Genomic DNA, 25,371 nt, shown 5'->3' with positions numbered 1-25,371 from the left:
TAAAAGCTAAACCCAGAATTTTTGAACATAAACCTATAAATCTTGAACATAAACCAAAAATTAAACCCATTAATTTTGAACATAAACCCACAGCCACTGCAACCAAAAATTAAAACCAAATCAAATACGAGAATGAAGGAAATCAGATGAACCCATAACCAAACCCACAAAAAAATGAAACCCATGAGGCAAGAACGAAGGAAAATGAAACCCATCACTTTGGCTTCTATTAAGGAGTTAGAAACTAAAAGCTAAACCCAGAATTTTTGAACATAGACCCATAAATCTTGAACATAAACCAAAAATTAAACCCATTAATTTTGAACATAAACCCACAGCCACTACAACCAAAAATTAAAACCAAATCAAATACGAGAACGAAGGAAATTAGATGAACCCATAACCAAAACCACAAAAAAAATGAAACCCATGAAGCAAGAACAAAGGAAAATGAAACCCATCGCTGTGGTGGCCGATGTCCTCCTTAACTCCACCATCGGAGAGAGAGAGCAAAGAGATGAGAGAGAGAATGTTGTAGAAGAATAGGTGAGAGTAAAGAGACACGTAGAGAAGGAAAATATGATATTTATAGTGGTTGACTTAGGTTTGATTTTTCTAGGCATATGTTCTCATAGAAGTTTTTAAGCAATCAAAAGCCCTAACTTTTTGATCTGTAGGGCTTTTGTTTTTTACATATTTCTGTGTTAAAGTAACGGTGAGGGAGAGGTGGGTTACGGCACAGTAACGGTGAGAATCACAGGTGGATAAAGTGTCAAAATTTAAACCACGGGTAGGCACATTAAATTAGAGGCAAACCACAGGTGGGTAAAGTGTAACTATCCCTTTTTTTTTTTGGTAAGTGCTACGTCCACAATATTTTCTCAACACTTTTCTAACAAAACATATGTGGTAAGTTTTATTGGTTCTAATTTGAATCCACAACTTAAATTATATTTTTGCCCACTCATAATAACTTACTACTTAAGATTTATTGTAAAAGTGTTGTGAAAATATTATAAACATAACATTTTTTTTTTTCAATGACAACTTATTCTTACCCCACTTATTACCAAAATAACTTTAAATGTTTACTAGCCTAAAATATCTTTAAATTTTACTGTGCTAAAAAACATAAGCTTAAATATTAAGTGAGCCCAACAACTGCAAATCCTATTTCTCCTCATCTCAAAACTAGACATAGCACTGGCCTTTTTTCAAAACCACCTATTATGCAAGTTTAGGCATTATTTTTAGAGATAGTCATGATTCTCCTATTATAGTCCATACTAAATTAATTCCTTGCCAAGGAAACCCATTGTAGATGGCTACCATGCCCTATTGAGTGTTACACTCCTATCACGAACTATGGATCAGAGATTTGATTGTGAAGCTTGCCAACTCACAGTTGCTGGCATCAATTAGGTTGCATGAACTATGCTTGAATGAGATTTTGGATGTGTTAGAACAAATTCATGCTTTTGTGAAATAGGCAGGACATATATCCTATAGGATAGTTTCTAGACTGTGCAATAAGCGCAAGCGTTGGAGTTCTATCGCTCTTGAATTTTTTTTATTTAAAAAAAAAAAAAAAAAAAAAAAAAAAAAAAAAAAAACTATTTAGAATGTTTCATAAATATTTCATTTTTGGAATTTTCCCGTGCATCGCACGGGTTAGCGACAAGTATATATAAACATAGTGAAATTCATCATCTAAAAATACTTGCAAACCCATTTATGTATATGTAGGCTTGCCTTGGGGATTTGACTCTACCATGGGATCTTAGGCCAAGTATGTATACGAGAGTATGTTCTTGATGGATGAAAATAGAGCAGTAAGGGAAACAGGGAATTTCTATGGCATAAAATGCTACACTTTGGGTTATGCTAATGTTGACAAAACAGGGGATAAGTTGAATCAGATTGAGCAGGGAATAGAAAAGACATCGATTGATTTCTTACAAAAACCACAGAAAATGTTTCCTAGAGCATGTGAAGCAGTAAGGTTAAAGGAAAATGAAAACAGGATAGCTCAATTTGCATTCATTAATGGTGGTCTAAGCTTTTATCTTATCTTATTTTAGCAAATATACACAAGAAATTTCGACTGCCTCAATTTGGGGTTTGACAAAGAAAATGCAATACAGTTTGACATATGATCACATTAATTGGCCGTTAAAGAGATTAACATCAATTTTCAGCTCTAGTCATAAAAAATATATAAGCTTAAATAGCTTGAGCAATAAACATAAACTCTGTACAAAAGTGTTAAGGTAATGGTTCAAAATCGAATAAAACTCCTTTTAATCTCTAGCAACTTGGATAAGGATTCTCTCATGGTAAAACGTTCTTTTGATGAATGAGCAGCACAAGACAATCCAACCCTCACCATTGCAGCCACACACTCCTCACCTCTGAAAGCACTGTTGTTGCTGCTGCTGCTACTGCCCTCTCCACTAATAGAATAACTAGCACTGCTGCTTCGAGTTAAAGATTCAATATCCTTGAAAAGCCTTGGATCGGTAATATCCAAGATCTTACTCTCGTGCACTTCAGATACGAACTTGTTTAGGCTTAAACCTTCCTGGAACATCCTATCTGTGGGCTTCTTTACAATGATCAGCTCAAGCAGCAGTATTCCAAAACTATAAACATCCCCACTAGTTGAAGCCTTTCCACCCAAGCCATACTCTACAAAAGAATTCAGGATATTAGGATCAAGAAATTATGAAAGCCTAAAGAAAAAATGTAGGAAACACTGTGTTAAATTTTCCATTGTCTTCCTTTCTAATAATTCTTTGGGGTCAAATGTAGCAACAGAGGTAGAGTAAAAACATGGTCGGAACTTGAAACCAGTTGGGCTGATACTATGATAAATTATAATTTGTCCTAAAAGCTTAATCTATTAGGAAATGGTTAATTCAATCATCAATTCCTTTCAAGTTTCATACAATAAGATTTACATACCTGGAGCAATGTAACCAATTGAGCCTTTTGGTCCAATTGTGCTACTCTCATTCCGCAATGAATCATGAGGGAGAAACCTTGCTAACCCAAAATCTCCAACATGAGCAGTCATATCTTCATCCAAAAGCACATTTCCGGGTTTCAAATCACAATGTACTACTGGTGGATCACGGTCATGATGTAGGTAATCTAAGGCAGTAGCTACATCAATGGCAATATTCAGTCTCTGGGTTAAAGTCAGAGTTGAGCCACACTCAACATCGTCTGGATGCAACCATTTATCCAAGTTACCATTAGACATGAATTCCATAATCAAACACTTGAATGCAGCTCCTGTATGATCAATGCTAGAGCAAGAAGGAAACACCTTAACAAGGTTCCGATGCCGGATGTTTCTTAGAGCTTCACATTCTGCATCAAAACTCTTGGAAGCTTTACTTTGTGTCAAGTCTAGAACCTTCGCTGCAACTGTGGTCTGGGTTCCATTCTCACCAGTACTTAAAACAGCTCTATAAACAGACCCAAACGCTCCCTTCCCTAACAAATTTTCTGTGGCAAACCCATTTGTACCAAGCTGGATTTCTGAGTAAGATAGCCTTGGGGGTAAAACCTTGACTACGGATGAAGTTCCATTGTTTCTTATCTTGCTCTTCTTTTTGGTGTCTAGTGCCCACACTAAACACAACGCACAGACAAGCACAATGATAGCAGAAATTGGAATAGTGACTTTGAGTACTAAATGAGAATTTGACACCTTTTTTGTGACACAAGTAGTGACTCTTAGCTTTTCTGCAGCATCATGGTCAAAAGCACAGAGCCTGGAGTTTCCCTGGAGAGAATCCCAGCTGACGTTTGCAAAGACACCATTTGTTGGTACTTCTCCTTCGAATCTGTTGAAAGACAAATTTAACATCTGCAAAACTTGAAGGTTCTGCAACTCTTTGGGGATTTGGCCTGAAAGATTGTTGGAAGAAAGATCCAAGCTCTCCAGTGCTGCTAGATTTTCCAGTGACTTCGGTATTGAGCCAGTTATCTTGTTTCTAGCAATGTTGAGACTGCGTAAACTTGGGTATCTCTGGGTCATTGGTGGAATATTTCCAGACAACTGGTTTCCAGAAACATCCATGAATTCAAGCTGTCTCAAATTGCCAAATTTGTCAGGTAGAGAACTGATCAAAGAGTTATTTGCCAATTGCAAAAATTTCAAGTCAGGAAGCTCAAAAATTTGGTTTGGAATGCTCCCATTGAGCCCAGTCTGTGCTAGATAAAGTATCTTTAATTGCTGGCAAGTTGCTAAACTCATAGGAATTCTACCTGATAACTGGTTGTTTCCCATATTGAGCAGAATAGTTGTGTAAGATTGCTAAAGATATCTGGAATTTCTCCAGAGAAGAGATTTTCATGTACCATAAGTCTTTGTAGTTTCTGAAGCTTTCCAATGGACTTTGGTATTTGGCCCTTGAATGAGTTTTGTTGAATTGATAAGGCTACAAGGTTTTGGTACCTCTCAAATCCTTGAGGCAAGCTACCGGTCAACAAATTATCATCAATACAAAATTCTTGGAGTTTGACTGAGAGATTTGCAGCAGAACTGGGAAGTTCACCAGATAATTGGTTGGAATTGAGAAAGATATCTTCTAACTGAGTACAGTTAGTGAGGGAATCAAATACTTGAAAATTCAGCTCTGTTGTAGAAGATAATTTGTTTGAGCCAAGGAATAATTTTACAAGATTTTTCAAGTTACCAAGTAAAGGAATAGGCCCTGTGAAATTATTTGAAGAGAGATCAAGGAATTCAATATGTGAAGCATTGGATAAAGAAGTTGGTATTGGTCCTTCCAGACCATTGCGCCCCAAGTAGAGTTCCCTTATGTTGGGAAGGGTAAGACCTATATTGGAGGGCAGCTTTCCAACAAGCCTGTTTTGTGTAAGGGATAAGTACTCTAATGAGGATATGTTGAAAATCGAAAAGGGTATCTCACCACTTAATTGATTCTCCGAGAGTTGAAGCATGACAAGATTATGTAGACGACCCAACTCATTTGGAATTTTACCAGATATGTTGGTTCTTGCTATGCTGAGATTGGTGATAGTGGAGAGATTGCCAAAAGTAGAGGGGATCGCACCGGTAAGATTGTTCATGGACACATCAAGGATTTTCAGTCTAGGAAGTTGGCCTAGTTCACTAGGAAGGAGACCGGTAAGTTTGTTGTTCTCAAAACTCATCTGTTCAAGCATAAGACAATCAGATAGACTAATAGGAATGGTGCAACTGATGTTGTTTGTGGCGAGAATTATACGCTGAAGGCTAGTAAGACGGGAAAACTCAGAAGGAATTTGACCAAAAAAAGAGTTGTTGTAAAGGTTTAGAGTTTTAAGGGAAGTGAGGTTGGAGAGCTGAGGAGGGATATTGCCAAAGAGCCCAAGACTGGTAAGGCTTAGTGATTGGACTTGTGTTCCATTGCTGGTGCAGTTCACACCAAACCAAGTACAATGAGATGAACTAATGTTCCATCCAGAGAGAGCATTCTGAGGATCAGAAACTAAGGATTTGAAAACTAGAAGGGCTTCTCTGTCAGTGCTGGAGTCAATGCCTTCCACCATTTTCATGCTATAACTTGCAATAATTTGAAAGAGGGAAAGAAGAAGCAATAAGAAACGGAAATGCTTCATATTTTAATGTATGAAAGAACAATGTGTTCCCTCTCAGAACATAGGGACTAAAAATGTACAAAATAATATTTGTGCACAAATGGCAGGCAATGTCTGTTCAACCATTGGTAAGCGCAGTCCCTTTATATATTTTTCATAAAAAGCAGAAGCAAGTAGACAAAACTTTGTTATGATTATTGATATTTTTCTCCCTAACAAAAATTGAATTTTCAAACTGCAGCTCACATTTGACTTTGGATTTTGGAAAGGGTTATTAGGTCTAGTCATAACTCACGAGTCATGATATATTAGATGGATATCATTTGTTACACATAAGTAAACGGTAAACAATAAACAATAAACATTGCATTCGAGTCAAGGTCGGTGTTTATTAGTGTCGGAGTCTATGCAATTTTGGAAGTTACCGTTAGAATATTCTTTTTCAAGCGGGCTTGAAAGTAACGCGTATAAGCCTCATCCAATGGAGTCTATGCTCACAAAGAGAAAAAAAATAATTAGCATGTGATTGTACTTCGAACTTACAACGTAGTCATTAGGAGTTTAATATCTTGTGAAGAGTTTAATATCTTAACAGTTTATCTCGGTTTTTAACACCAATAAAAATAAAATCAATATGAGAGTCTAGTGGTCAAGCACATTAAGCAAGATGCATTAGTATTGTGATTGGCGGAACCATCTAGCACACAATGGAAAGCTCTTAGGATTCCAACTTTTTAGGAGTAATAGTTTAATAGCTTATCATGATTTTTAGATGAATACTATTTAGTAGGAAAGAGGTCGTAACTTAGAATTAGGCATACCGCATTAGCATTTGGACTTTTGAATTTTTGATATATTTGAAGGGAAATTTTGACATCAGCATACTTTTCAACGTTCGTCGCTGAGCAGAGTCGCTGTCCCTTGCTTTTTAGAGTTGAAAAAAATAAATAAATAAAATGGGTGACGGTCAAGGCTTTGAAGCTTTTGATATTAAAATGTCTTATGTCTCTACGCGGTGCAACTTCTTGTCCCTGCTTTGACTCGGTGAGTGAAAAAGTATAGATGGCAGGAGCGGCTTGATGCATTTGGGGGCTTAAGGTGAAAATTTATCATCTTATTTAGATGCAAAATTATTACTAATTAACATGAACTACATAGAATTTTTTTTTTTTTTTAATTTTTAAGACAAAAAAAATTTGACAAAATTTTTCATACTTGTTGATGTGGTAGATTGATAGTGGTAAGTAAAACAGTGGTGTTAATGGTAGATTTAGATGAAAACTAGTAAAAGTTTGCTAATTAAACTCTTATTATTATTCTTTTTTTTTTTTAGAAGTGCAACATTCACAATATTTTTTACAACAAATCCTAGAACTGCTTTTTGTTTTTTATTTGAAAATATCACTATAATTATTTTTTTGCCATCAACAATAGGCTGTAATAACTTGCTACTTAGCATTAGTTGTAAAAGTGTTGTGAAAAATATTGTGGACAACGTTGCATTTTTCTCTATTTTTTTATTTGTTTTTCATCTAATAAAAAAAAATTATTTTATTTATTGATTATAAATAATCCTATTGGTTAAAATTTAGGGGCCTTTTTTTTACTTGGGGCCTTAGGCGGTTGCATTTTTTGCTCCACCATAGAGCCGGCCTTGATAGATGGCGCCATGGCGGTCATATGCTGCCGCTGGTGATGGTGAATTAATTAAATAAGCTTCCTTTATTGTGGTTATATGTTGTTATAATTTTTTTATGATAAAAGTTAATTGATGGGTATTTGTTTAAAATTTATTTTTAGAAATTTTTGACAGGAAAAAAAAAATTTAAGTGATTTTTTTTAGAATTTTTTATATTTTCAATGATATTGGTATTAAAACTTTAGATTTTTTTTTGCTATTTGGGCTGCTTTTCCAAACAAATTTATTATGTGACAAGTTTGCTAACTAATTGGTCAAGTATTGTTGCAGGCTACATATTGGGGTCACTCATCCATTGGTGAAATTGTAAAAGATACAGTGTCTATTGTAGGTTTGCTTAGAACCTTTTCTTTCTCTCGCACTAGGCGATAGGGCAATTGTACAGCCCATGGGTATTGTTCACATACCACCAAACTCAGCAAAACACAAATTTTTAAGTAAATTTAGGTCTCACAGCACTATTCATATCTTTAAAATTTATTTTACTATAGTGTTTTTAGTAATAAGTTTTCAGCAAATAAGTGATATCCAAACACACCCTAAAACTCAATTTCATTGATGGAAATCGAGTCTCTAAGAGTCTAAGACTCAAGTTCTAGGAGATAGCAAAACCTGATGTGGAAAAAATCACACATGGAGCTTGAGTCCTATCCTTATAGAAACAGAACTAGTACTGCAAAGTACAAGCAAAAGGTTGGAGAAGGACTTGGAAAGACCAAAGTTGTGGCTTCAACAAACGTGAAGAAGGTGAAGGAAGGGACTACCTTGGGCTTTCATTGGATCAAGGACAAGTATCACAAGACTATCCAAAAGAATCAACAGTCCTCCTATGTATTTCTTTCTTTAAGGAAGACTCGAGTTACACTTGGGATTTTTTCCATATCAGGTTTCGCCATTTTTTGGAACTCGAGCCTTAGAGACTCGATTTCCATTTGTGAAATTGAGTCTTAGAGACTTGAGATGCTACTTAACTAATTAGCTTGCAAACTTGTCACATAACGATGTCAAAGAGAAAAAAAAATCGCAAAACTTTCTTAAAATAGTATAATAATAAATGTTCTAAAGGCACACGTTAACCGGACCCATCTTTTATATACTTGCCAATACTCTGTAGGTCGAGTGGCATCCAAATCTTTATAGAATTGTAAACAAGTCGAACTGAGTTTAATAGTAAAGTTCAAGCTTACTAATTTTATTTAATTTTGAGTACAAGTCAATCTCGAGCTTATCACTAAAAAAGATTATGTGTTCAAATTTAGTTTTTTTTTTTTTTTTTTGGTTGAACATGCTCGAGTTTGTTCACATTCAACAAGTGTGTGTATGTATATGTAATTTTGTTATGGAATAAAGAGCTTGTCATTGAATCTCACGTTATTACATATGCTAAAAAGATTTTTTTTTTTTTTTTTTTTATTCTTTATTAAAATGCTCAAAGAGAAATGAAATCTCACATGAAGTAGAAATTTATCAAGTTGCACTCCTTCAAATAGAAATAAAATCACATGAAGTAAATGAGGTAGAAATGAAATCACAGGAATCCATTGAATATATATGTTTGACATATTACAATTCCACTCGATCACGGCGGAGGTGAGCCGTTTGACTCCGTCAAGCAGTTTGAGTCGAAGGGAAATCTAAAATTAAGAAAATTCATATATATTAGGTGTTTTTTTTTCTGATGTAACATTCTTCCTTGTGTTTGACTGGTCCAAAATTCATAGCTAGAGGAAAAATTAGTTCCAAAACCTTCCTCTATAAGTAGATATAATGATCTTTCTAAAACGATCCATTCTCATCCTCACTCAGCTTCTAATAACCTTGACCTGAGTTTCTCCTCCCTTCATCGATCTTATAATATCAGTAAACAAAAACATGTCCTCCACCGCCTTCAAAGTGTTGGCAATGACCATTATTTTAGCAGTGGTGTTGCTCGTGTCCTGTGGTGCAATAATCCATGATGATGCAACAACAAATTTCAAACTCGGTCTGTAAAAACCTTTCTTGGATATATTGTTTTAAATAATTTTTCTGTTGTGCAAAAATGTACTTCATTTGCTATCAAGACTATATTATCACTTTGAATATTTCTTCTTCTTTGCTCTCTCATTTAATTAACTTTATATGAAATCTGATTTTTCCAAAACTTTTTTTACTTTTTTCTCATAATAAGAATGCATGATTTAATTCATGAACATTTTGAATACATATGTGTGTGGTTAGTAAGAACTAAGCTTTATCAAAAGCATGTTGTAATTATATATCTTATAGAACAGATTATAGATGCATGGTTTATATGTTGCAGGACGAAGACTTCTTGCCGATTATAACATGCCTATGCCTACCTATCAACCAATTGGAGGAGGAGGCTATGTTGCCCCAACGCACCCATAATTGCTGAGAGAGTATAGAGACTGATCAGCTGGTTCTTGAACAAATTAGAGGCAAAAGATCTATGCTATTTACTATTTGAAGACAAATCTATCAGATATTGTATTTGTATATGCATGCTAATGCTATGTTATGTCTGATGCCTAAATAAGATATTATTAAGGCTTCAGATTCTGATCATAGTATATGCATAAAATATGTTTGAATAAAACTGTTAGTTGGGAAATAAAATGTACTCATATCATGTGTGAGGATTAGTGTGGCATTGTAATACTAAAATATTAAAGTGAATACATACAGTTGAATATTTTCAAAGAAATTCTTTCAAAATTTTCCCACTAAATTTTCTTGTTTGGTTTACTGGGCTGCCCCTCAGTCCTCGGCCGGGGGCCTACGGTGTTGGGCTTGGGTCCTCCAAGGTTGGGCCTTGACCCTCTCCATGGGTATTTATTGCACTATTGCAGCCGATAAATGAAGTGCAACTTCTTTGTTTGAAGCTTTTCCTTATCTATGTATGTATAATGCTTTTATTATGTTTTAATTAGAAATTATCACACAGGAGATACAAATTGAGTGTATTTAGCGTGCATTTAGGATTAGATTATATGCTAACTCTTACCCTTTTTTTTCTACAATACTTTCAACAAAACATCAATTAGCTTATTTTATTTAGCTTTAGCATTTATCTAAAGTTTTTTAGTCACGCTTATTGTAAACCATGGCAAATTGGAGGATCTATCGGTTGCCACTCCCCTTCACTTCACGATACTCAACATTTCTTGAGATTGATAAACAATTTCAATTTTTAAGAGAGTCAAATTTTTGGATCCAAACTTTCAAAAAACATGTAATCTCACGGTTAAATTTTCAAGAACATGCATATTCATATTTTTATAAAAATAATGAGACACATTTATGAATGGTCTATATATATATATATATATATATATATACATGAAAATAACTTTACTGTTGAATTAGTTTTTTTATTCTAAGATTTGTTATTGTTTTTCTAACTTCTTATAAAAAAATAAAAAGATTGATTATTGTTAGAATATTAGATTCACTATTTTCTAATACTTTAATTTTTTTTGGAAAATTAGTAATGTATCATAATATCATAGTAGGTGATTTTGCATTTGACTTTGTCTCCATTCTTCTTTCTATTTAAAATTTGAAAATCTCACGTTTTAAATTATATTTAGTAAGGAAGATTTTGGGTCCACACTTGAAAAAAGAGTTAAATACTAATTAAATTATTAAATTCATAATTTTCTAATACTTTGCGTGGAAATTTATGTTTTTGTTAATATTATGCCACTTAATAAATTTTTTTTATTGAATACGTATATTCAAAATCATAACACTGGATTACATGTTTTCATTGTCCTAAACATATATGGAAAATTTGTATTAGTCTAATGTATTTACTATCTAATTAGCAAACTCAAGTTCTAATTATAATTTAAAATAGCTATTGATCTTTTATTATTTTAATATCTTGTAAGCATAAAGAACATAGAAATGCGAGCCTGGAGAACATTGCTATTTTTTTTACCTCAATAGTTTATGTGTGTGCGCGCACACGTGGGCCAACTTGCATAAATGTTAGGCTTAGTTTTATTGGGCCAACTACTATACGTGACAAGCTTAATTGGTACTTAACAAACACATAAGCATAGCCATTAACGAAAGTGCTGTCAATCAAAATAAACCCTAACGTTAGAGAAGTGGATTAAAACTTCTAAAACTTAGGAGACAAAATCAAAATGATTCCAAACTTCAAAGGTGTATTTTGCACTTTAACCTTCAAACTAAATATTAGTTGGTTAATTTTATTTTTTTATTTTTTCCATAGAATCTTGGTTAATTCATATAGTTGTGAGAGACCTGTGATCTTCTAACGTGTGTTTGCATGGTGAAAATATCAAATCTATTTGACTATAGTGATCAGATAGCAATTTAGTCTCTCTTTTTTAATCAACTAATATTTAGTTTATATTCTAGAACATATATGTCTTATCAGGATTTGATAGTTTAGGAATTTTATAGATTGCCAATTTTACCGGAATAAAAAAATTTGTTTTTTGATTTATTTACAAGAATGATGGAATCGAGCACCTTTTTTTCTGGTTTATTTAAAAGAAATGAGGGAATCATGCATATTTGATAAATAGAAGATTTGGAACTAAAGATATTTGATTTTTTTTTTTGGATGATCTGGATAAAACTATTAAGGTATTTGATTTTATAGTTTACGTGATTACCTCTTGAGCTTGAAACCTTCTTTACATGCTTGTGCTGTTGTGCATCCTAATCATTGCATTGGTGCCCAACTCCTAAAACACAATTAAAGATGTTGGGCCTGGGCCCTCTCTATGGGTGTTGTAGCCAATAAAATAAATAGTGTACAGGAATAGCCCAACCTCTTTCTTTGAAGCTCTGCCTCATCTATTCATGTTTATATAATACGTATATTGTGTTTTAATTAGAAATTATCACACACACACACCCAGATTGAGTGTATTTACTGTAAACCATGGCAAATTGGAAGATCTATTGGCTTTTCTGAGTTTCTCTCCCTCCCCCTTCACGATATTCAATTTATTTTGATAGTGACAGATACACTTTTAATGTTTAAAAGAGTCGAATTTTGATGACATGTTCTTCTCTGAATCTCTATTTCTACTCTATAAATGAGGGTATAGTACACTAAATAATTTGAATAATTTCACGAAATTAGGTAGAACAAGCATTGCAAGAGTTGTACACAATCTAGACTATAAATGATGCAATCTAGATTGTGTGCGATTCTAGCAAAGATTATATTTATTTCACATAAATGTGGGTCTTATGTACAAACCCAAATATGAGATCTATATTTTTGTAAAAGGAAGTTGCAGTACAATGCTTAATAATTTGAATAATTTCACTACATGTGTAGAACAATCTTTGCTAGAATTGCACACAATCTAGGCCGCAAGTGTTGCATTTCCATGTGGGTAAAAAACGAAAGCCCAGATTCATATACTCAATAATCACCTACAATTGCATAGGAGTTAGGATCAATAAGTCTAGAGACATATTTCACTAATGTTGGAGTGACTAGTTTATATTTATTGATATTAAAGTAATGTTGTAGGCATGTGAAAATCAATAACTTACATCTCATCACAAATCGAGATGAGATGAGGCTAGTATCAAAAGTTTTAACTTGTTTATTTAATTTCATTTGGAATACAAGCCAAGCTCAACTCATTGTCTAATTAGTCACTATTCACTACGGATGAAACTCACTGTTTTTGTCCTTTTACAAAGTTTTATTTCCGTATATTGCAAGCAACCCTGCTTGTGCAATTACATACAGATCAATAGGGTTAATAAAGTACATTTTATTATCAAGTTTCAATCTCAGGTTAATTTCTTCTCTATCTCTTCTAAGGTTTCAATCGCATATAAAGTCCTATTAGCTAGAATTTCCCTTTCTGAATACCAAGCGGCATGTGAATTACATCAGGCAAGTTTACATTAGTAATTTCAAATTTTCAATCTAAGCTTTATATCTATTATTTATAAACTATTTCTACTTATATAAACTTCCATCCAAAGACAAAGAACACAAACAACCTATTGGACTCTCCTCTACTTAAAAGTATACACCAGATACCATTAGGTTCAATTTGTATGAGCTTTCAATATTGTTTTTTAGTTCCAAATGGTCATGTAGTTAAGGCATATCCATTTGCATGACAAGTATATATATATATTTTTTTATAAAGGTAGGTAAGACATGTATGGGTGTTGGGTTTGATTTAGGTTCATTGGATTTCTGAGTACTAATATCTTCTTTTTTTTGTTTTTTGGTAGAAAACACATTAGCCAGCTAGGGATTTGCACTGAGGGATTATTGCAAAAGGAGATAAACTTGATGCCATAGGTGGAAGTAATGCATAGGATCCCACTTGGCACTTGTACATATGAAAGCATGTGAATCAATGTTTTGTTTGGTATTAATGTGCCCCAAACCACAAACACCACACATGTCCTAGTCTCATAGCACGTTGAAATTTCAATTACCCGTACAATATTTTTGGAAAGTTATTAAAAAAATCCACCACATTGTTTGCTACATAGGGGGAAAAAAATCTTGGCAGCCCTGCAAGATAAAACATTGGCCTATAGCAACAAAGGGCCGTGAGCCAGAATGCTGTGCTACCTTAACACATTTCATATAAATGTGGTTTGTTGGGTGTTTTTGGTGCGAGTTTGGTAGCACAACTTTTGGCATTTCAATGGTTATGGTGTGTACGATATCCTATATAATTTTTTTTAGAGAGTTTAAATCTATAGTGTCCATAATATTTTTTTTTTAGAGAGTTTAAATTTGTAGTGCCAGTGATATTCTTTATAATATAATTATCCAAATGATTTTATATTTTTTGAGATGGTTGGAATTATATATGTAAATTAATATATGGTTGATCCTACAACTTGAATCTCTCCTCCTTAAACCCTAAGCAATTTGTACATTAGGAGCAGAAAGTATCATCCTGGTATAAAGACGATTGTCCAAAGTAAATATCTTTGATAATCGGGGAAATATATGGAAGAATTAGAGGCTCCATTTGAGAATAGATTATTTAGCTGAAACTGAAAATTTTTTGTTAAAAGTGTGCTAAAGTATGCTTATATCTTAAAAAAAACTTGAAAACCTAAAAAACTGCGAGAAAAAGTGAGATTTCGTTGAATATAATAGCTAAAAAAAGCTAAGTTCAAAGCTGAACTTACAAGTTTATGCCAAACACACTCAAAGTCATATAATCATATAGATACCGACATAAATAAAGGAACAAAGGGGACAAAAATATAGTGAAATCCTAACCTTTGTTTTTTATAAGTGGGAGTGGAATTCAGCTAGTTTAGTCTACTATAGCTTTGCTTAACCAAACCTTGATCTCACTTAATTAGAGTATGATTTGTGGATCCTAATCAACTAATTGGGATCTATTACTTAATATTTCTCTATTTTTTTATATAAAAAATCATACCATATTAATTCTCATTATTTTTGTTTTTTATGGATAACGACGGAAATGAAGCACCAAAAGGGGAGAAAAACAAAGTGAAACCTGTCTTCTTCTTTTTTTACAAATAATCCCACTTAATTAGAGAAAGTATTATCTTCTTCTCCAAAAAAAAAAAAAAAAAAAAAAAAAAAAAAAAAAAAAAAAAAAAAAAAAAAAAAAAAGAGAAAGAGAAAGAGTATGATCATCTGTCACAAATTTCTTCTCACTACTTTGTTATATATTCAACATCATAATATAATAATTCGCTACTTTTGTTTTTTGATCGAATTCTTTCACTACTCTTTCCCTTGTGAATTTATGTCTTGTCCTACTTTTTTACTTCACTTCAACTTGACTTAAATTATTAAAAATTAGTTAGTGTTGAAAAATACCGATGGGTGTTATCTTTGAAATTAAAATTACTGGCAAGAAACATCACATAGGGTAAAAAAATATTGAAAATGTAAAAAATATTGAGAATGACTGATGGCCTAGCTAGCTAGCAGCAATATTGGTCTGCCCAAATGGCCATTCACCGAGTGAAACGGACAATATATTGACTATTTGCATAGCTAGAAGTCGCACACATTACAAGAAGTCCATCATTCATTCATCTCCAGAGGTAACAATCCTAATCAAAATCATGACACCATTGCTTGGTTTCTAAGAAATTTTCTCATTACGAAATGGTGAAATCGTGCCAAAAAAAAACAATATAACTGGTTTTAATTGTTTTTTTTTTTTTTGTTGATAATATATATATATATATATATATATATATTTATATATTTTAACAGAAAACGAAGTTCAAAATGAGATAAAATATATTCCCTTAAGAAAACTTGTTTAACTATGGTTATTTTAAATATACACTCCTGTTGAAATCAAATTTTCTAGTTTTAAATTTGAAATTTGTATATGCACGTGTTGGCTAAAAGCCTAAGACTGATTCTAATTTGAATCTAAAGTTTAAAACCAATGATATAAAATAAAATCAGTTTAAAAATTAGAACTGGTTTTGTTTTTGGTTTAGGTTATATCAAAATCAAACCAATTTGGTAGTTTACCAAACACCTTAAGCTCCCATTAGGCCATTATTACTATAAGATAAAAATGAACCTTCTTTTTTTTAAGAAAAATAAGATAAAATGAACCTGCGTCACTGCTTATCAGTTTTCACTTTTCACTACTAAAAAATAAAAATAAATAACCAGTAAAAGCACCTTCCAAATCTTATAAGGTTGCTTCAAAAGAAAATTCTTATAATAAATGTTTTGAAGATAGAACAATATGATGCAAAATTAAAATTTGTTGAATGAAGCAGGGTTAAAATTCAATGTTCTTTCTTTCATACAAGTTGATGATAATACAACTCTCGTCTTCCTAACTATGATTACCTATAAACAAGTCAACTTTTAATTCGAAGAGATAGCGTATATAGTTATAGTAACACCTAATTATATGAATGTGAATCCAAGTTTATAACACCAAGAATTCAATAAATAAAACAAAGGCCACGTTACGCAACATACATGTTTACCATGAATCGCGTTTACCCATTAAGTCCTCTAGAACTTCAAACCTCACGTAATCAAATAGCTTTGTCGATTTTTTTTTCTATGTTTGTTTCTTAGAGTATTAGTCATTGGCTTCAATGAATAAACAACTAGTTAGGGTACAGAAAGTTGATATACGTATGAACGAATTATTTTATGCATAGAAGTCATAATCTCTACGAATTTGGGCCAAGAGCAAGATTTACTGACTACTGAGAGTATCCCAAGTATTCCCAGCTACTTGTAGCGTGGCTTACAATTAGCCTCAATTTTGGACTTTTTTGCTAGCTAATTAGTGTATAATTTTGACCATTTGTACGGCATTTTAAGGAATCAAACAGCAACTGGTCAAACTAAGAATTTTGAAATGTACATCATCTATATATTCTAATCTTTGTTATTTAAAGAAAAACAGAAGAGCTAGCCTTGCAACTAATGAAAGATAATAAAGAAAGAAAGAAAGAAAGAAACCCCATGAAGATACGGAAAGAAAACAGCACAAAGAGAATTGTAATATAAAACCAAACATGGGGAAATGTTAAAAATCCCTTGAAGGATGGCATCCTGTTCTGAGTAAGAGGTTGATGCGTTTAATTAACTCATTTGATATTAGTTCATTCGTTTAAACATCATGAGACAAAATGTGATTTTAAACAAATAAGTTAAACCAAATGTACTAATTAAAGTTGATTCATTTCTATCTTTTTTCTCAAAAAAGGTTTGATTCCTTAAAATGAACTCCATTTGTTGAATCTATTTTGGTTTATTAAAAAAAAAAACAACAATAACAACAACAACAACAACGTACACACAAAAGGATTCATGTACCGGAGAGAGAGAGAGAGAGAGTAACACATGGTACACACATAATATGGGACAAGATTAGAGGTAAAAATAATTCATCCACAAATGTGCTAATTAAAGTAGAGTCGCTAAACCCAGTTGGTGGGACTCGATGGATTTGAAGGATGTACCGTAAATTTGGAGATTTTAAGTTCCATTCACTACGCTAATCAATATATATATATAAGCAAAGATGATCTCATGTGAGAGTGCATGAGGTCTTGACATATGGTGCTCTAATATTGTATTCAGACTTTTTTACCTCTTTTCATTCCGGTTTTTCTTTTTTTTTTTTCTTCTGTTACCAAATATATATTATAATAACTTCTTTTTAACATGATATAAATTTATCATTTTTACCTCTTTTTATTTTTATTTTTTCTATTATCCAATAGATTATAATAACTTCTTTTTACTATTATATAAAATATGAGCTGCTCTTGACAATTAGACCAAAAGTTATTCTCTACAAAATGGACTACCTTTTAAAAATAGACTAAACCTTATAAAACACCCAAGCCTAGTTATTATATATATATATAACCGAAATCTTTGACTTTTGGTTGACCTGTTCACAATTTTCCACATCAGTATTTTTTATTTATATTTTTAAATTTGATTTAATTCTTTCGATTTTATAGCACCAAATTGCAAAAAATTTGAGAAGGGAAGAGAGAGTCCTAATAGGAGTCTCTCTCTTTTTCCCTTAATCCTAAAGTTTTTTATTTTTATGTTTTTTTTAGTAAGTCTTTCTTTTCTTTTCTTTTTTAGAACCTAAAGTGAGTCATTTTTTTGTAAAAAATATAAATAAATAAAAAATTCTAAAGTGAGGTCTAATTGAAAAAAAATATATAAAATTATTTTTTTTATCCTAATTCTAACGTAAGCCTCTCGAAAAGTCAAATATTTCAGTTGTATATTACATATAGATAATAATAATAATGTGGCAAACTCTAAAAATATGAGAATGCAATTTGTAGATCTACTATCAAGATAACATAGATTAGATTGGTGGTGGATAGTAGATTTAATTGTAATTGAGTATTATGTGAAATCATCAGTATAGAATAGCTCACGTCAGGATGTGTTATATAGAACCAATGATATGAAGAAAATGAATTTTTCTAAACCATTATATTGAATAAAAAATTACTTATTTTTAATCATTTTCAAGTTATACATTTCTTTAAGTCAAGTCATAGAATTTTATTTAACTATCTCGTGCATTACACGAATTAACGACTACTAAACTAACCGTTCATGAAGTTTTTGCAATTTCTCATGAGCAATGAGTGGAAAAGCCTCAACAAAAGACAAGAACACCATTTCTTATATAGCTATAACTTATGAAGTACTATATCTTAAATTTAATAACATGATTATACATATTGACCAATATTGTACAAAAATGAATCATTTTCCCTAAAGACAATTAAATTCAAAATTTTTCTATGAAGACAATTAAATTCAATTATGTGATCAATACCATCATATAATTGAATTTAAATGAAAATTTTAAGATATAGCACCTAGGTAGTTTTTCCTTGGTTTTATCCTACCTAAACTAAACCCTTTGCCTACCCAATTCTAGATGCACAATATAATTAAGAATCATATGGCCTATTAAGGATACTTAAAAGTCATAAGTCTAGATGTCAGCTTGTTCTTAATAAAATGTGTATGACATAATTAGGGACCACTAAATTTTGACTCCAAGAATGTTTCTTGCACAATCCTACAAACTAAGGATGTATTTGGATACCGCTTATTTTGTTGAAAACTGAAAACTGAAAATACTGAAGCAAAATAATTTTTAAATGTGTGAATAGTGTCGTGGAACCCATTTTTAATGAATATTTTGTTGAAAAAAGAGGTTTGTAGGTCTCGTGAACAGTGCACGGAATCCACTGGAAAAGCCAACAACCACAGAAACTCGCAGCTAAAAAAAAAGAAAAAAAAGAAAGAAAGAAGGAAACGCAAACGCAATAAGCTAGCTTTTCATCAGTACCCAAATGGGTACTAAGAGTAAGGTTGGTTAATTGGTGTCTATCCATTTGGTTTTAACTTATTTAACCTTTTATCTATCGTCTTTTATTAAAAGGGAGATAAAATATACTTATACTTGAAAAATTGAAATTTTAAAACGTTATACATTAATAGAATAAACAAAAAGTTAAACATAAAAAAACTCGTGACCTTCATTGAAAAGCTCTGTTTGGATTTTAAAAAATGCTCACTCATCATTCATTACTCAAATATTATTACTCATCACTTTATAACTCACCACTTATTATTGAAAATACCACAACTTTTTAAGGTGGCATGTTTGGCACTTGTTTTCAATTTTGATAACTCAAATAATTCTACTTTTTGTGGGACCCACGGATTGACTTAGTGCAGCTTTTACTTCTTATTTCTTATTTGTTATTCTTTTTTTCCTTTAACCCCCAATACCCAAACTCACTAAATCCAGTGAGAAAAAAAATTAAAAAATAAAAAATAAAAAAAGAAGAAGAAAAAGAGAAGAATAAAGAAACCAAGCCCAAACTTAGCATAAAAAAAATTTAAAAAAAAAAAAAAAAAAGACAACACATGTTGGAGAGATCGAGCAAAAGGTTTTACCGGATTTGACTATTCTCTGACTGTGGGTCCCTCAAATGTGTGTGTATTTATCAAAATGTCATCATAACTCTATTTCCATAAATCAAAAACAACTAAAAGTTGTTTTAAATTTCTGTAACTTATCACTTAAAAATCAGAAAATTAAGTAATAGAAATAAAAATTGAAAACAAATCCAAACAAACCAAACAACCGTGAGACCCACTAGTTTTGAGTTATGGGTGACGAAAATAGAGCGATGAGCGATGAAAAATACTAAATCCAAATAGCCCCTTATACTCAACTAACTAAGAATTTTTTTTTAAAAAAAAAAAAAAAGTTTTTGCTTTACAATTAAATTTTAGGTTCTTTCTTGCACGTATGCCTTTGGGAGAAATTTCAAAGTCTTCCATTGAAAATGCTTCGATCAAAAGAACTTTTCTAGAATGAAAACGCCCCACAAATAATATAATAATGCTCACTCGAAGAAACTTTAATATTAGAAATAAGCTCTGACCAGAAAACTTTAAAAAAATAATTCAATTATTTTTCTGTCCTTAAAATTTAGGATAAACTTGATTTTGGTCTCTCAAATTTTTATAAAATAACAATTTAATCCCTCCATTAATTTTCTATGAATTAATTTATGCATATGCGGCTAACAGCATGCTGAAAAGAACATGTTGATGCAGACTTTTCAACATTCTCGGCACTAGTTAAATCTTCGGCATATTTCATGACAAATTTGGTTGAATTAAAATTTTTTTTTAAATTGAACATTATTTTTGTAATTTTTGTGGGAGCTTATTTTGTATTGGAGAGAAAGAAAAAAAATATATCTACCGCCACATTATACATATATTTTTTAAATAAAAAATTGTCAATCAATAAAAATGCCACATTAATTAATTGTCCTTTCAGAACTTCTATAAGCTATAACTTTTATTTATTTTTTATTTTTTTGGAAGTCATTAGAGATAAGCATTATTAGCTGGTTTTATATCATTATCATCACTTTACATTTGAAAAGCAACCAAAGCTTATCTTATACCCCACAAAACAATACCATATACCAAAGTTGTCCAAAAGTCTATAGTTTTGAAAAGATCAGACAAGGATTCATGAAGCAATGGTATATATCCGTACATGGATGTACAACATGAGTGTGCCCTATCCTCCCAAGCTACACATAGGGCCAATTAACTCCTTAGTCTATTTCTTGCCTCTTTATTAATGGTCCCATCCCAACTCAAATTTAATGTGTTCAAAAAATCGTACGTCCCCACTTCTATTGATCATTTTCTTTTTCTTAGAAGAAGCACCATTTTTTTATTATTATTGTTTTCATGGATAAGAATAAAACATGAAATTGTTTTGTGTCAAAGTAAAGTTTTTGTTAAAATCTCAAATTGGGTGTTTCTTCAAAATCCATCTGCTTATATATAGGAAACTCTAATTTAGTCAAGGAAATAAGTAAAAATTTTACATTAAGAATAGAAAGGCAACAATTTTCACAAACCTTTTTTCAATTTTTTTCGCTAATAATTCACAAACTTTTTTTCATAACCATATCATAGAAATAATCTATTATAATTGGTAGATAATAAAAATGATATCAATTGTGAACTTAGTTGAAAATAATATTACTTCGATCATAACAGTTTATATTTACAATTACATTATTTTCCTTAGCACATAATTTTTAACATGGTAAGATGTATATTTTTTATATATTTTTTTTTGCCCCTGAGAGATTTTTTTTTTTTTTAATTTTTTTGGGAGAAGAAATTGCACAAATATCTAATTATATTCCCACTGGAGATCTAAATGCAAAGTACGAAATCTTTTCGGAGTTTTCTTGTGGAAAATATAAGTCATTATCTCACGAAGTTAATAACTTCCAAACACGCCAATAGTTTTCCTTCTATTTATGGTCAATTATACCTCTTGTCTAATTTTCGAGGCAAAAGCAACGTCATACCAACTGACCACTTCTATATAATAATATAGTTTTCGATCACAGTCTAATTGCATTTGCACCCGGTTTTCACTTCTACACAATTATAATAATAATTTTATTACTAGTGTAGGTTCAAGGATTTTTTACTCTATTTTCAACTTTATCGATTCCTGAATTTTTATTAAAAAAATAATAGTCACCAACATTTATGCTCACATGGGAAGGATATATAAATATCCACAAAAGATCTAAATAATTGTAGCCAAGAGTCTTCTGACTCACCTGACATTTTTTTATGTTTTTACTTTTTATATTTTTACAAATATTTCAAGGATTCACATCACCGATGCCCCAATTATTCATGAGAGCAAACCCAAATAAAAAATTATTAATAAAATATTTTTCTTTTCAAAAAGAGTACATCATCCTTAAAATTTGAATATTTATTATTCTTTAATAAATATCTAGTATTTTTTTATAAATATATAATTCAAAAGTTTGTGGTAGAAGGATTTAACATTAAATCTTTCTGTAAAAAAATAAAATGAAAAAGTTAATAGGTGCCTAAGGGCATAAATTTAACAATTATTTTTAGAAAATTTTATGGGAAAAAAAGTAATTGGTTTTTTTATATTTTTTACATTTCTTTTTAAAATTATATTAAAATTTTCATAAAATAATCTATTAACTAATGTCTTACAAAATACCTAGACCCAATAATAAAAATATTTTTATATAATCGATAAAAACATAAAAAGATACTTTAAGGTCAAAATCTCTTTTCCTGGGCATCCACGTGCTCTCCTTTCATCACCACAGGGGGTGTCGATTACTTCCCGATCTTAATGACTTAAATGTCCTTGGAGTTAGTGTTATTAATTACTTGCAACAGTCATAATGGTAATTTAATCCTAATAACCTATCTCCTTTACATTAAAAAATAATAATAATCCTAATAAGAAACATAAATTAATAGATGGCCTCCAAGGCTCCAAGATTCGAGGAAGCAAAGCCCATATATTGAGAACATAAATGATATGATGTTTGGATTTTTTTAAAAAAATAACCATAAAATCCAAACTATATTATTAGTTAGGTAACGTTTGAAATTAATTTCGTTTCTAACAATTCAAGTTCAAAGGACTTGATTTTGGGAGCTGAGATGTCCACGTAGGCCTGAAAATCGAGCCCAGAGTACTTGGTTTTCTTCGTTCAGCCAGACATGAACTCACCAAGGAAGAGAACACACATGCTCTGTTTTACTCTCCACAAAACGGAGCATGTGTGGCTAACAGAGCATGTAGGTGTTGCTTGCTTTGTTTTATCCAACATGTCGTCCCTAAGAAATGCTGTTAATAGACGAGCTCATAAGGAGTGAGCTCAACCGTAAGTCTCACCAGAAGTAATAATTTTTTTTTATATTGTTCCCTTTCAAATATATATAAATATTTTTTCATTTTCATATCCAGACATGTAAGGAAAAAATTCGAGCTTCTTGAAAAACACAAGGACTATGTTAAGCGTGCACAAGCATTTCATAAAAAGGAGGATACTTTGCGGGTAAGTGTTCTTGCTTCTTGTTTAGCTGGTAATCAAACTCTCAAATACATAATGGGGTTGTTTTGTAAATGGGCTTTTTTTTTTGCTCTACAGAAACTAAAGGAGAAAGCAGCTTTTAGAAACCCAAATGAATTTTACACTCTTCTTATTTTCTTAATCTCTACTCACATGCTCTGTTTTGTGGAGAGTAAAACAGAGCATGTGAGTGTTCTCTTCCTTGGTGATTTCATGTGTTGAACGAAGAAAATCGAGTACTCTGAGTTCGATCACCATGAACGAAAATCGAGTCCATTAGACTCGTTTTCCATGTACAGAAACCGAGTCCAATAGACTCGATTTCCATGTACATAAACCGAGTCCAATGAACTCGATTTCCAGGCCTACATGGACATCTCAGCTCCTCAAAATCGAGTCCTCCGGACTCGAATTGTTAGAAACGAAATTAGTTTTAAACGTTGCTTAACTAAAAATATAGTTTGGGTTTTATAGTTTTTTTTTTTTTTTAAATCCCATTTTTATGGTTAATGGATTTTGGATTCCCACATGGGGGTATCTTCTTTCCTTACCATCTTTTAAAATTTTGATAGAACTCACATGAACATGGGTCTATGAAGTGTAAACTTTGTATGCTTCGAATAAATCCCTTTATGCTTTTGCTCTCATATATATATATATATATATATATATATATATATATATATATATATATATTTTAAATGATGGGATGGAGTTGCTTGGTTTTAGGTTCAAACTTTCATTGACAATTCACCAAAAAAATGAACTTTAATTGATTTTTTTTTATGTATTTAAAAAGAAAAGAAGAAAGAGTTAACAAATACTCGACTAAGATTTGGTTTATGAAATGTGGGGGCCAGTTAATCCTGAAGTACTGTTAAGGCAGTACTAATTGGGCTTATAACCCGATCCGAGAACGTTAGACCATCCGAGAATGTCTAGATAAGATTATAAGGAGAACGGAGTAAAGAGAGGAGTAGAAATAATGTGAGATAAGTCCAACAATTGTCCGAGGATAAAAGTCATCTCGAAAACATGTGTCCGAGGTCAATACGAGTGCATATCATCATGGACTTACTTCAGAGTTACATCATCGTTAAGAGTTAGACATCAGACAAGTGATAAGAAAGGAGAAGGGCAACAAATATCTTTAAAAAGCTGCTACCTCCGCATTAAATGACTCCCAACCAACTCTCTGGCTGCATTAATGTGGAACTGGCGCTTGAACAGTGATCAAGCAGCCTTACAGGTACTAGTTGATGGTTTTGGGAAGTGCTGGATGGAACAGGAAGGAGTTCCCCGAATCTAACCTACACATGTGTGGTAGGGGCGACACCAAGACTGGAATATATAACATGGAAAGATGTACTAAAGAAAAAAAAGAGAAAAAATAAAAGATTATCTAAGAACAGAACTGTAACTCTAGTATAACTTTATTGTTCAACAAGACAATATAATACAAACTCTTTGAGTAACTCCGAGAACAGATTTTCTAATCTTACTTATGTCTAACAGTCTTAAACTACCAAATTTAATCGTTTTTCTTCTGGAATAGATCTAATTTTTTCATCCACGCTCTACAAATTTATTGTTTAGGCCACTTGGGTTTGAGCCCAACCCTGTTTTGGGGCCAATCCAATTTCAGTTCTTACATGAAATATTTTTAAAAAATTTTAATGAAATAAAAAAAATATTAATAGTTTTAATAGTTTTTTATTTCATAAAAGTAATATAAAAAATTTTCTAAAATAATTAGTTAACAAATATTCTAATGACACCCGTTAATGAAACTCTATATGAAAAAAAAAAAAAAAAATACTTGAAATGATGATACCTATTGCTATTGTTGCTATTATAGTGTTATTATAGTGTGGTTATGAAAGTCGTAATTCATTAATAATTTTGTAATTAGAAGAAGTTGCTATTGTGGATGTGTTACCCATCCTACCTTTTGGTAGTGTATCCCCCCACTAAAATGGCCTCGGCTATCACTTAAACCATATATCTTGTGGTACAACATTGACTTGAGCCACCATTTATTTTATCCATAAGGGCTCATATAGTTATAT

At 31.7% G+C, this 25,371-nt stretch overlaps 2 protein-coding genes across 2 annotated transcripts; both read right to left on the bottom strand.

Annotated features, from left to right (window-relative positions):
• Positions 1 to 2,200: 2,200 nt before the first annotated feature.
• LOC115979203 (probable LRR receptor-like serine/threonine-protein kinase At3g47570) lies at positions 2,201 to 4,911 on the bottom strand. The gene is made up of 2 exons (XM_031101186.1): positions 2,965 to 4,911; positions 2,201 to 2,688 (listed from the first exon to the last, which is right to left on the bottom strand). The coding sequence occupies exons 1-2, from the start codon at positions 4,298 to 4,300 to the stop codon at positions 2,279 to 2,281; spliced, it is 1,746 nt and encodes a 581-aa protein (XP_030957046.1). The 5' UTR covers positions 4,301 to 4,911; the 3' UTR covers positions 2,201 to 2,278.
• On the bottom strand, positions 4,328 to 5,568 carry LOC115980610 (probable LRR receptor-like serine/threonine-protein kinase At3g47570). The gene is made up of 2 exons (XM_031102841.1): positions 4,469 to 5,568; positions 4,328 to 4,337 (listed from the first exon to the last, which is right to left on the bottom strand). The coding sequence occupies exons 1-2, from the start codon at positions 5,566 to 5,568 to the stop codon at positions 4,328 to 4,330; spliced, it is 1,110 nt and encodes a 369-aa protein (XP_030958701.1).
• Positions 5,569 to 25,371: the final 19,803 nt, after the last annotated feature.

Source organism: Quercus lobata, chromosome 3 (assembly GCF_001633185.2).
Source record: "Quercus lobata isolate SW786 chromosome 3, ValleyOak3.0 Primary Assembly, whole genome shotgun sequence".
NCBI classification, from domain to species: domain Eukaryota; kingdom Viridiplantae; phylum Streptophyta; class Magnoliopsida; order Fagales; family Fagaceae; genus Quercus; species Quercus lobata.
Note: the sequence above shows the minus strand (reverse complement) of the source record. Positions and strands in the feature narration are given on the sequence as shown.

Excerpts from the sequence above, each read along its gene's own strand:
- LOC115979203 (XM_031101186.1), bottom strand. The coding sequence starts at position 4,300 with ATGGGAAACAACCAGTTATCAGGTAGAATTCCTATGAGTTTAGCAACT. Across the intron at positions 2,689-2,964 it reads AATTGGTTACATTGCTCCAG|AGTATGGCTTGGGTGGAAAG; the intron begins GTATGTAAATCT and ends ATTCTTTTGTAG.
- LOC115980610 (XM_031102841.1), bottom strand. The coding sequence starts at position 5,568 with ATGGTGGAAGGCATTGACTCCAGCACTGACAGAGAAGCCCTTCTAGTT.